Source organism: Xyrauchen texanus, chromosome 20, assembly GCF_025860055.1.
Source record: "Xyrauchen texanus isolate HMW12.3.18 chromosome 20, RBS_HiC_50CHRs, whole genome shotgun sequence".
In the NCBI taxonomy this organism is placed as follows: Eukaryota; Metazoa; Chordata; class Actinopteri; order Cypriniformes; family Catostomidae; genus Xyrauchen; species Xyrauchen texanus.
The window spans coordinates 6,769,127-6,782,444 of NC_068295.1; the positions used below are offsets into that span (position 1 = coordinate 6,769,127).

The 13,318-nt window shown below is 38.0% G+C and overlaps 1 protein-coding gene across 1 annotated transcript in view; it reads right to left on the reverse strand.

Annotated features, from left to right (window-relative positions):
• Positions 1–6,157: 6,157 nt before the first annotated feature.
• Positions 6,158–13,318, reverse strand: part of LOC127660455 (cadherin-23-like) — a 35,958-nt gene continuing 28,797 nt past the window's right edge. The window contains exons 23-33 of the mRNA XM_052150698.1: positions 12,809–12,970; positions 12,218–12,474; positions 10,679–10,776; positions 10,460–10,580; positions 9,960–10,039; positions 9,601–9,641; positions 9,396–9,456; positions 8,299–8,428; positions 8,088–8,210; positions 7,242–7,352; positions 6,158–6,509 (exon numbers count right to left, since the gene is read on the reverse strand). Coding sequence (XP_052006658.1) covers positions 6,174–6,509; positions 7,242–7,352; positions 8,088–8,210; positions 8,299–8,428; positions 9,396–9,456; positions 9,601–9,641; positions 9,960–10,039; positions 10,460–10,580; positions 10,679–10,776; positions 12,218–12,474; positions 12,809–12,970 — 1,520 coding nt within the window. The 3' untranslated portion in view covers positions 6,158–6,173. The remainder of the gene's footprint in view (positions 6,510–7,241; positions 7,353–8,087; positions 8,211–8,298; positions 8,429–9,395; positions 9,457–9,600; positions 9,642–9,959; positions 10,040–10,459; positions 10,581–10,678; positions 10,777–12,217; positions 12,475–12,808; positions 12,971–13,318) is intronic.

Consider the following 13,318-nt stretch of genomic DNA (forward strand, 5'->3'; position numbering starts at 1 on the left):
ATGTAAAGCAGGTAGAAAACTGAAAACCAAAGCTATATAAACTGTACGTCTTGTGTTGGTGACCCTAAAGCTGATCTGGCTTATGAACGTAAGTATGAGCATCAGCAGACGTACCACATGATCCCTGAGGTCATCAAGAACCTCCTGCAGTATTTCCATAAAACCATCTCTGACCTGATCGACCAGAAGGTTTACAAGCTGTAGGCCAACCGTGTGTCCAGCGAGAGCATTGAACAGAAGATCTACGAGATTGGAGCATTCAGGAAGCAGAACATTTGAATGGACCCTTTCCACATTTCCGGGTTTGGAATGTGGAAGTAAAGTATAGCAGGCTAATCTTATATATCATACAAGACTTATCCTGCTAAATTAAGGTGGAAATCAACCATCACAGTCTGTGAAAAGTCTGTTGTTTGAGCAATTTGAAGGAATCATTTTCTTTGTTGACCTAGGCATGATGTTTTGTTCAGATGCTGTTTTCTTGATCCTCTACAAAGAGCTGTACTACAGACACATTTATGCCAAAGTCAGCGTGAGTATGTCTGCTCGTATATCTTGTTAAACATGTTCTTGAAAGTCTTTCTTACATTTTGTTTGGAGGAAAGTGTCTGGAAATATAGATTTAGCCCCCTAGATTGAGTGTCGGCTCTTGTCTGATGTGAAGAAAGTAGGCTCGTTTGAGATGACAAATGTCTCACCTTGACATTTGATGAGAGTAGGTGGCTGCAGTCAGGGGAGGAGTTGCTGAAGAAGTAGATGCTATTGCAATTCGGTTTCTTTTAAATGAAAATGAATATGATGAACAAGTCACCCCATGGATCTGTTATTTAATTTCCCCCTAAAGTAATGTCTTTTTCATCCATTTTTAGTTTAATAAAGTAATTTAGATATTTTAGAAATATGGCAACAATATCATATCCCATACAGAGATCACACTGTCAGAGTGTTAACCTCACAGTTTTCTGTGATTAATCACGATTATTCATGGGATATAGTACATTATAACAAACATTCAAATATAATTATAACTATTTTTACTTCATACTTTTGATTTATCATTTATTTTAGTTGTTTAAATATGTACATGTTAAAATATTTCTACAGGTATAAATCTTTTTTACAAGTATATTTAACATGCTTCCGTTATGCTGTTTAGCTTTTAACACTGATTCAGATGACAGTTAATTAGCGTTTAAGGGCAATTCGAAGAGATACAGCAGATTGCCTGTATCTTTCCCACACTTGGCTCACCACTTGCATGTGATGTCTCCATTCTCTGTAAATCAGCTCCTGTATTTATTATGCCCGGGACATGACGCAGCCCCTAATAAAAACATAATATCGGAGTTTAAAAATCAAACACTTTAGAAGAGAACAAAAAATCATGGTTGTTTAAGCCAATAAGCATTAAGCTGTGTTGTCAGTAAGTCATTTTCTGTCATGCTTGCAGTTTGCACAGCTGGGAGAAAGCAAGATGGCCACCTTGCTCTCTCGAGATTATTTTTGACATACGTTGCAATGACATCACAGCAAGTTGGACAGATTTCTAACCAGCATGCCCCTGCCTGTGCGCAGAATTTGTTAATCTCAAACTAGCCTGGTGTCTTGTATCTTTCATTGTTGTTAACAATGAATCATCTTCTCATGTGTAGGGAGGTCCAACACTTGACCAGAGGTTCGAGTCTTACTATAATTACTGCAACCTCTTCAACTACATCCTCAGTGAGTCCAAACCATTCATTCAGCATTTGTAGTTTGTTAATAATTAAAGCGTTTTTTTCACAGTATTTTGGATGGGTCTTTAACTAATAAACCCTTTTCTCTAATCAGTTTTAACTTAATACCTGCACTATTACGCTACATGCATCGGCAGCAAATCACACATCTTCGTCAGTGAGTAGGGAAACATATCATTGACAATGAACACCCCAATCACTTAAGTTATTTTATGCCTGTCCGAATCAGCACTGAGTGCTTGCTTAAAAACGAAAGGGAGTTTGTGCAGTTTCGGCTCTGTGCGTGCCACACGCTATTTCTAAGAACCCGATGGTCACTCTGACAGAGCTCCAGCATTTCTCTGTAGAGAGAGGAGAACCTTCCAGAAGAACAACCATCTCTGCAACAGAAGCCACTCCTCAGTAAAAGGCACATGACAGCCTGCTTGGAGTTTACCAAAAGGCACCTGAAGGACTCTGAGACCATGAGAAACCAAATTCTCTGGTCTGATGAAACAAAGATTGAACTCTTTGGCCTGAATGGCAAGTGTCATGTCTGGAGGAAACCAGTCACCGCTCATCACCTGGCCAATACCATCCTTACAGTGAAGCATGGTGGTGGCAGCATCAGGCTGTGGGGATGTTTTTCAGTAGGCAGGAACTGGGAGACTAGTCAGGATCGTGGGAAAGATGAATGCAGCAATGTACAGAGACATCCTTGATGAAAACCTGCTCCAGAGCACTCTGGACCTCAGACTGGAGCAAAGGTTCATTTTCCAACAGGACAACGACCCTAAGCACAGAGCCAAGATAACAAAGGAGTGGCCAGAGCCCAGACTTGAACCCGAATTAACATCTCTGGAGAGATCTGAAAATGGCTGTGCACCGACGCTCCCTATCCAACCTGATGGAGCTTGAGAGGTCCTGCAAAGAAGAATGGGAGAAACTGCCCAAAAGTAGGTGTGCCAAGATTGTAGCATCATACACAAAAAGACTTGAGGCTGTAATTGGTGCCAAAGGATGCTTCAACAAAGTATTGAGCAAAGGCTGTGAATACTTATGCATTGATCAATAGGTGTGGGGGAGTCGTGTAACTGTTTAATGCTCTATATATGTTGAACATTGCCAGGGGTAAAAAATATTTAGATGCAAATGTTTATAAATTATGAATTTAAGATTGTGAGCAACAAAAAAATTAATAAATACAAAATGTATTATATGAATTGATAGCCCTAATTTAATCATAAAATGTTGTATTGTGTCATAGGTTTTATTTAGGAGGTAAATAAAACTAATTTTGAATAATCAGATTTCAATATCGTATTAGGAAAGTGTTTACACATTGTGTATATTTAATGTTAACCTGTTTGTTTGTGTTAACATGCATTCATTACCAGTATCTCTCTCTCTTTCATCAGGACATGATCCATATTGCAGACACCAAGGTTGCACGTCGTTATGGAGATTTCTTTATCTGACAGATCCACAAGTTTAAGGAGGAACACCTTACAGTTCTTCAATACACAATGCAACATGGTTTCCCTATACAGTCATCTGTATATCTATATTTGAATTAACATATACATATTGGTGTCAAATTTATTTGACCTCTTTTACTCCCTCTCTTTGTAGCTTAATCGAACGCTGAAGAAAATGACTCTGACGGGCAGCTCCACAGCACGTGCCACATAATGGAAGTCCCACCAGACCTACAAAAAGATACTTTGATGCACAACAATCAGAACCTGATTTGATCAGACTTTGATATTCACCAACCACACGCCGACCCTGTACATCTTTACCAGTAATCACCTCTGTTACTCTAACCAATCAGAGGCTATATCTGACCTATAATATTGTCTCATTCAGTTTATTTTGCTGACTTGCCTTGGTACCAAACAAAGTAAAGTCAGTGATAGCCATTCTAAAGCTCAGTAAGTCAATAAAGTTTGATGTTGCAAAAATTTAGTTTTTTTTAAAAGTTGTCTTTTTCACATTTTAAATTTTACAAAAAGAAAACTTCAGCAATTTTCTGTATGCATATAATGTGCAATCATGCAATTGTATTATATTTATTGCCCAGTGCTCTCCCACCATTGGAAAACCCCTTATCAATGGATTAGTAGTATTGTATGACTGTATAAGTGCCACAAGATGGCAGAAGAATATCTGTATAAAACAAAAGTACATCACATCTCAATGCAATGTGAATCTAAACTTTTTTTATTATTATTTATTTTGAACAACTTTGGGTTGAAAATATATACCAATATAACACACGCACATATATGTATAAATGAAATGTAGGTTGGAATTGTTTTTATTTTGAATGCTGTTATCAGGCCAAGTCATTATATTTACCAGGACTTAATTCATAATTCTGTCCTGTGAAACACTTGTTATAAACTGTCTTTAATATCCTCTCAGTGAGCACTAATACAAAGAGGAATGCTGTCTCCATGATGACTTTCGGTTTGGTTAATATCATCTTCATGACCTTAAGGCAAAACTGTTGCATATTTCATTTATTCCAACATTATCTACAAAGGTTTTTCCATCTACAGCCTCATCGCTATTGACAAGACAATAATGACAACAACAAAAAAAAGTTTACAAAAAGGGGAATACAAAAAAATAAATGCCATACAACATACACAACTGTTAAAACAATCTGGTATAAAATAAGTTGAAAAATAAATACACTTAAATACAACAATCTACACAACTCAGTTTGGTAGGACATTTTTTCAAAAATATCTTTTGTACTCTTTCAGTTTTTTTATATATATAAAAAAAGTAAAGGAAAATAAAGATATGGTTTTCCCCCTTAGGTGGCAGTGTTCTGTCAATGGCTGTGCGGAAACATTATAGCTTGACTTTTTATTTTTTCCCCCTTTTTTAAAGTTCAAGTTAAGTTCAAGTGTCTAAAGATTTGTTGTAACCTTATGAGCTTTAATGCCCTTGTTTCACTGCTGTTGATAGTCCCACAGTCAAAGCAAAAATGAAATGTGTTTTCTTTGTCTATTTGACCAGACAAACCTCTGGCCAAAGTAAGTTCAATGGAAACAGTGTATGGACTGCTTTCCACATTAGATCATTAAATATTTTAATCTTGAATGTACTATAGTCTTTCAGTTTTCTTTGTTTGGATAGAGTTCGGGGATGGATTGCTTTCAAACCTTTTTAGGATGTCTTAAATTTATGGTTGACTCCACAAACTGTTTTGGTTCTTATCTGTAAAGAACAGCACTAAAAAGCAGCGTCATGTACAGTCTATTTAATGACTTTTGTTCTCTTTATATCTGATGGGTTTTCACACTAGAAAGGTCTATTTTCAAGGTAACGTGGGTTAACGTAATCCAAGGTTATCTTGTTCAACGTTTTGCACTGTTCCTACTTAACCCAGGGTTAGTGGGTATGAATTTGTATGAATTGGTCCAAGCATCACTAAAACAAAATGCTAAAAATAATGACTGTTTTCAGGTTTGCTGAAAATGACCAAACATATAGTCCCACCCTGTCCCAAACACATAATATTGGTTGAGTCAATGTAGCTATGTTGGGTTGGTCAGGATGCTCAAACAAATAGAGTGATGTTTTAAAATGCTACAGTGTTTTTTGTGGAAATCAACATACGAATGGCTTATTTATAGTTGTCTCTGCAATTAAACAGGGAAAGAAGATAGTGTTTAAACATCTAAAAAATGACACACATCACCTTTATGTCCTCTTAAACATAAAAAAACTGATAAAATAATACTGTCTCTTCACTCTAAAGCAGTGATGTCACTGTGCCACTTTTAAGTGTTCAACGTTTTCGTCAGATTCTGAAGCTAAAGACTGTTTTTGCGACTGTAGATGTGCATGAATATAATGAGGAAAGTACTTTAACTTTTGATTGGTTTTCTGTTGCTAAACTACTCTGAGAGCACATTGCTGTTGCACACTGTACACCCCTGACAACACCTCATACCTTTTTTGAGAGGGTTCTGCAAAAGAATAAAAAAAAGAAGTAGCTTAAATGAGATTAAAACATACATTAACCCAGGTTTATGTGTAGTGTGAAAAGTCCTTGAGATATGTGATTAAAATCAGTTAAAATTATTAATATTCTTTGTCATACTTTTCCCTGGTGCTCCTTCAAATATTAAATAACTAACTACATTAAAACTTGTGTCCATGTTTGGCCTTCTACTGGTCTGAGAGTGCATTCGTTTATCATTTGCAGTGTGAGTGTGTGGTTAGAGTATGGTCACTTGTAATTAAGCCCTTCGAGGTCTTTGGGCCACACTTTATTTGGGTATTCCTTATCCACACACATCTACACCTTCTTCACACCTGGCCCTAACAAACCTGAACTCCTCTCCACACCGCAGTAAAGCATTTACGAAGAAGAATACAGAGCCAGGAGTGGTGTGCACGTTGTCACTTGTCTCAGACCAGCGAGGCCTCTGCTAGTCATAATTCTGTGATCTCTAACGGACTCTGAGACAGAGTATTGCTGCCCTTGTTTCTGTGTAAAGGCGTTGATTTTGCGGATTCGGTTCGGGCGTTTCTTTCGGCATACAATCCGCCGTCAGCGTGCAAAGCTTCGAGCGAGCGTGCCAGAGCCCGCTGGTCATCTTCAGGCAGACTGTTGATGTCAGAGGTCAAAAGAGTGCCCGTGCTGCCGTGAACAGCATGCACCCCGTCGGGACCCCTCAGTTCAATCGGGAGCTTGTGCTTGAAGCGAATGGTTCCTCGACCTCCACCAACACGATCGTCATCGTCATCATCCAGGTCACTCTGGATCAACTAAGAGTAGACGACATGGAGAATGGATGGATGTGTGGGTGGTTAAAATAATGGATGGATGCATGGAATTGTGGATGGATGTAATAATGGAGATGGATGAATTGGTGAATGGATGAATGCATAAAATTGTGGATTGGTGGATGGATGATGGATGGAATGAAAGAGATGGGTGGATTGCGATGGAAGGATGGATGCATGGAATTATGGATTGGTGGATGCATGGGTTATGGATGGAATGATGGATTGGTGGGTGGATGAATGGATGCATTGAATTATTGATTGGAGGAAGGATGAAATTAATGATGAATGAATCAAATTATGCATGAATGGATGGATAGATGGATGATGGAATAATATATGAATGAAATGATAAATGGAGAGATGGATGGGATGATAAATGGAATTACGGATTGGTGGATGGATGTGAGGGAGGAAGAGAGAAATAAAGATTAACAACAAGAAGATTCACAATTTGACTCCAGTTTTTAAGAACACACCAAGAGAGAGCAACAACACATCAGTGAAGCAGTGAAGAACGATGAGCAGAGAAAACTGAGCTCATGTACAGCAGGAGTCTGGGGAAACATCAGCCGGGTCACATGACTCAGTGTGGAGAACAACAGAAGCAAAAGTCAGCAGGAGAACCCAGGGTTTCTACTGATAGGACAGGGTGAAGACACAGTCAGCCAGCAGTGAGGAAGAGCAAACACAGCACCCTGTCACAATGCCCACCTCTGTCACTGATGACTGGTCACCATGGCTGGTTGACTTGGTGACCAAGCGAGCGGCAAACAGCTTTTTGAGTCTCAGGTAATCATCTAGTACCACATTGAGCAGCGAGCCCTGATTGGATGGCAGGATTGGTCATGTTGTGTCTTATGAACTGAATTCTTAAACACGATTTTGATCATTCATCTCACTAAGAACATGTCTAACCTCACATATATCAGTTTCCCAAAAATCTTGTTTTCAAGAATCTTGTTCACAAATAACAACTATAAATTAAAAATATCTTTTGTAATCTGAGTTTGTGTCTGGAAATCAGGCCTCACAAATTACTGTAGCTAAAAAAAAGCTGTACAAGTGTAATATAAGTACTGTAACACCACGTCCTAAACAGGTGCGATGCTACAACTTTCCAACGTAATTTTACAATGGTAGTTTAACAAATTCACAGCAAATTGGAACATTTTTGATGTTTAATATAGAGTATAGCTATGTCAAGCAGGATTTTGGACTAATGAAATTTCAATGTGGGCGGAGCTAACAAGAGTGAGCCAATTTAAACAGTATTTTTCAAAAACACTATTCAGCTATTACGGTTTCTTTCTGTTTAAAAGTTTAGCAATTAGCAAAAAAAAATAAAATACTGAATGCACCTTAAAAATAATCTATATCAGCTGACCACGAATTGTGGTACCTTGTTAGGACATGGTGTACTGGATGATCGAATTACCTGTTTGTTGTTTTCTGTCAAAGATTATTATTTGGTTTGCTAGTTTGAAATGCTCTCCTACCATAACAGGCTTTTATGAAGTTATATTTTAAAACACATGTCCATGTAGTCAATGTTCTCACCTTGATGGGCCCCTCCCTCATGATTTGCCCTAGTTTGGCAATGTTGTCATATTCCTGAATAGCAGCTCGTAGATATCGGTCTTCCTCTGGTTTAGAGGCCTGAGGCTCCCGTCCAAATGTACCCTACAAAGTCAAACCACCAGTTTACTACAATACAAAGAGAATATGTCAATGTATATTCTTTTCATAACAATTTATTTAGCTGCATTACATGTGTGCGAGCTGGGCTGTTCCACAGGTCAGTGATGTCACTCAGGTCTTCAGGCAGGTCGTCCTCATGTTCCGCCTGCGCAGCTAACTCCAGGTTCCTGCAAAAAGGATCCAGCCACACTGGATTTGCTCTAAAACACACACGCACACACACGCACGCACACGCACACACACGCACACACACACACACACACATAAAGATTAACAGTTTGGTTTGATATAGTTGATTAAAGCTTACAATCTGTGCATGATAATATAATACACTATGTTTTCTAACATATTTGAATGATTTCAAATTAAAATATTATATATTACACAAAATGTTCTTGTGAATCTATGTGTACATTCATCTACATATTGTCATATGAACCACTAGTTCAAATCACAGTTACCATTCTTGGATCATTTTGAATCGGATATGACTGAAAATGTGTTGCGCTTCAGTGGGTGAGTGAGATTCAAACCGATAACTCTTGATTCACAAACTAAACTGATTCATGAACCTATTTGACTGATTCATTTAAAAAAAAATAGAGCCAACAACAGCGACAAAAATCACAGCCAATCGGAACATACATGAAGTTCAATATACAGCTATGTCTGACAAACTTTTCGACCAATGAGATTTCACTGTGGGCATTGCTATCCAGAGTGAAGCAAATTATTTATAATCTCGTTCACAGTAATGTGTTTGTGAATTGGGCATCAAAGCAAGATGCTGAAAAGCAGTAGTGGAAAAGCTGCCCAAAAATAAAAAATATAACTAGATTTTTGCTAGAGTGTTCTGGATGGTTTGCTGGTGAATAACATGGCTATGCTACATAGTTCACCAGCTAGACTTATTACTAAACCAGCATAAACCAGCCTAGGCCAGCATGGGAATAGCTAGTTAAGCTGGTCTTTTCAGCAGGGTAGCTGTGCATGTAAAAATACACAAACCAAACCAATGACATGAGTGAATTCTGCTAAAATTCACTGGTAACCTGTGGTCTGGTTGTTACTTCATGAAGAGAAAAACACTGTGACCACACTTAACTGGAATTAGGTATGCGTGTGTGTTGTTTGTTGATAAGTATCAGTATCTGTTATCTCGCTCACCCTTCAAATGTGTACTTGTTAGTGTTGGGCATATCCAGTATATCCATCAATCCCTGATTCCCTGCCAAGAGAGAGAGAGAGAGAGAGAATGTGAACAAACATGCTGTTACTATTACAACACAAAACCAAGTTTGTCTTCTTGGTTTGTGCAAGGCTCGTCCCAGTTTCATCCTCATGGATGTACAGAACATTCCATTCAGCTTACCTGTGGAGCCAGCCACGACTGCCTTCAGCTTCCTCTTGTGTCTGTCAAAAATTCAAACACAAACAAACAGATGTTTATCACACAACTGGGTGAGATACCTTGTTATGTATTTCTGAGGAGACCATTTCAATAGATAGGAAGCGACTGAATAGGACAGTGGCATTTCAAAGTGTCAGAACAGGATCTAGGTACTTTTACAAGAGCACAAAGTATTGTGCTCTTGTAAAAGTTTTTCTAAACTTTTCTAAACTCAGTTTATTCAGGATATTACATGCACTGAAATCAGCTTGTTTAAAAAGGACATTTATTAAAATGTTCTGCAAACATTAAGAGGCATCAAAATAGACAGAAATACTCACACTGTGCGGTAATACCAGTTCATCAAGATAAACAACATGGCAGCAAGGAAGAGTAACACTGCCAAAATAATAATGGCCATCTAAAACATAAATATGCATATGTTTATACAGTGTAATGTATTCTTTCTAAAACAATACAAGCTGAAATACACACACACACACACACACACACACACACACACACACACACACACACACACACACACACACATAATGGTTTTTATACTGTACAAACTATATATTCAATCCCCTAAACCAAACACAACCCCTAAACCTAACCCTCACAGAAAACTTTCTGCATTTTAAAATTTTCAAAAAGCATAATTTAGTATGATTTATAAGCTGTTTTCCTCATGGGGACCGACAAAATGTCCCCACAAGGTTAAAAATGTCATGTCTTACTATCATTATGGGGATATTTGGTCCCCACAAAGTGATAAATACACACGCGCGCGCGCGCGCACACACACACACACACACACACACACACACACACACACCTGTAAGGTGGAGAGGTCATCAGGTGCACGTGCCGTCACGGCAGGCTGAACGTCCAGAACGTTGTAGTTTCTAAACAGATTCCTCAACTGCTCCATATTCTCATCAATCATCTGAATCACTCTGAATGAATAAATCAATTAATCCTTTCTCAAATGATCAAAGAGACAGTGGACCATCCTAATGCAAATCATAAGTTATTAGTCGTGTTTGGAATATACCTCTCCACATCCAAAATTCGGTTGGTCTGCTTGTTGACTACGTGAATCAGAACATCGGTTTGAGCGAAGTTCACTCTTCCCTTTTTATCAACATGAAACTACGAGAAAGAAACATTTCAGAATCCGTTTTATTTCCAAGTATGCTTATAAATACAATGATTGAATTTGATTCACTCATAGAAAGTAATTATTATTTGTATAGCATTTTTCACAATACACACTGCTTCAAAACAGCTTTACAGAAAAACATATTGTAATGTCTTGAATGTAGCATGAAAGTAACATCTTACTCTGGTTTACAGTAATGCACAAACAGTGGAAGTCTATGAGGTGAAGAATTTTGAAGGGTTTTAAAGCAGAAATGTGAAGATTGTGTTTTTGTTAAAGTGCTTAAAATTTTATAATAACACTTTATTTTATAAATCATACTTTTACCAATGGGACTATTTTTCTAGACGAATAAAACTACTTCTCATTACTAGTGTAATTCCTGTCGGTGGAGTTTACTCCATGTAAACAGTGCATTTCTGGTATCATTGTATGTATCATGAGAAAGTTACTGGATTTAATGGCTCTCCATGGTCTTGACGAGTTGAAAGATTAGATATAACTTTGCACAGACAAGGTTATCGAGTGATTTTAATACATTAGTCTCATATAAACACTTACAAAATCTTGTGGATATATTTTCCAAACAGTGTGGGGCAGATTCACTAAGAATGAATTGTGACCACTAAAAGCGTTGTTTATTTGCACACACTAACTGCGCTCGTTTAGCGACTGATTCACTAAAGGAATTATGCAGATCAGGCAACTGTGCAAAAGTGTTTACAAAATCGCTGCTGAATGCAATTTGAATGCACAATTCTGATCTCGTGGTCCGATTCTGAGTGCAATATAGACGAGGATGCCGAAGACCACCGTATTTGACCCACCTTGCCTGGACTAAACAGCATCACTTTGATCCAGACATCTAGACCATCTCTTAAGCATGCATAACGTGTGTGTGATGACACCGTGCATCTGGATATATGCCAGGTTATAACGCTCTTCAACATCATTTGATGAGTATTGGATTAATTACGGCTGAAATTATTGGTTGAAAATTACTGCCTACTTTCATTTGGCATTAATAGAGCAATGTGAGATTTTTGTAAAAAGCACAATCTGTAATGAGCCTAATTTACATAGAAAGAGGCGTGTTTGTGCGGAATGGAATGATAATGACTTCATTTAAATATTGAAGACACAGTGAAAATTCAGCACTAATTGCACCCTATAAACTTTATTGTGGTTAGTGAATTTGATGCAGGTATTTGCACTAATACCACACGCAAAAGTGGTGCAACTGTTTAGAGAATCTGCCCCTGTGTGCTTTAACATTTGTTCCAGTGCAATAACTTTCATTGTTAAGTCAAAACTATTGTCTGTAGTAATTCAGTACTAAGAGAGCTTGATTTGTTTTTGAACCCAGAATATTCCTATGAGTTGATTTTGTAAACATTTCAAGATACTAATCATTGCAACACACATATTCACCTGTACATCATCAGTGTTGACTATGGCGCCTGTGATGTTTGAGAGCAGGCTTATAAACTCCTCCTGAAACAGCCGCACACGCTCTGGTATCTCATTAATGACAATCTTCACCCGCTGGTCATCTCTAAGAATGTAAATGCCCACTATAGCCATGTCACTATGACCAGCAAGATCTCTCGCCAACACCTCCACCACAAAATAACCCGGAGCATATGCCATGAACAGATCATATGTCCGAATGATGCCGTCCGTTTCTCCTGAAAATAAAAGATAAAGATAGAAAGGTTTAGGTGGTTACCAGGGTGTTTTGTTGTGGTTTCTAAGGTGTTCAGAATGTTTGTTAGTTTGTTGCTATGTAGTTGTTTACATAGTAAGTCTCTATGATAGTCTAGGATTTTTTGCCCATTTTATTAACCGCCAGGCACTTGAAAAGTAATAGCAGCAATAGCAGGACAAGGTACACAAATCCCTGACCCCAAGTATGAGCAATAGTAAAACTGATGCTTGCCTTAGCAAATACTGTACCTTTAATAAATTCCTTATTATAGAGTTGAGTATTAAAAGAGTTGAGTATTAAAAGAGCACACAGACCAATTATGAAGACGTTGCCCATGTCTTCAGAGTCGTTGGACTGTAGTTTGATGTAGCGGATGGACAAAATGTGATAAAGAACGAGACTGTTGTTGCCGATATCATTGTCAATCGCTTGAACTCGGATCAGATCAGAGCCCACCTTGGCATCTGCAGCCACACCTGACAGAGAGAGAGAAGGGGAACAGGTAAGCACACACGAACGCACACATACCTGTTATATGCAGTGGCCCCAAAAGGTATTTGAACACTTAAGCCACACTTAATGTACTGTATGAATGTCAATGTATGAGATAACCAAACGCCAAGCCATTGGGTATCCCCCCCAAAAATAAATACGATTTTTTTTTTTTTTAAAGATGGCATTAGCAAAACATTTCAAAACTTCAGGAGAACTGACTTATGTCCTCTAAAAATGTAATTGGGACCAGTTGTTTTGCAATAACCAGTAGTTTCAAAAATGTCTCAGAAAAGTGAAGTTAGTTCTGAGAAAGAGGTCTAGCATCAATT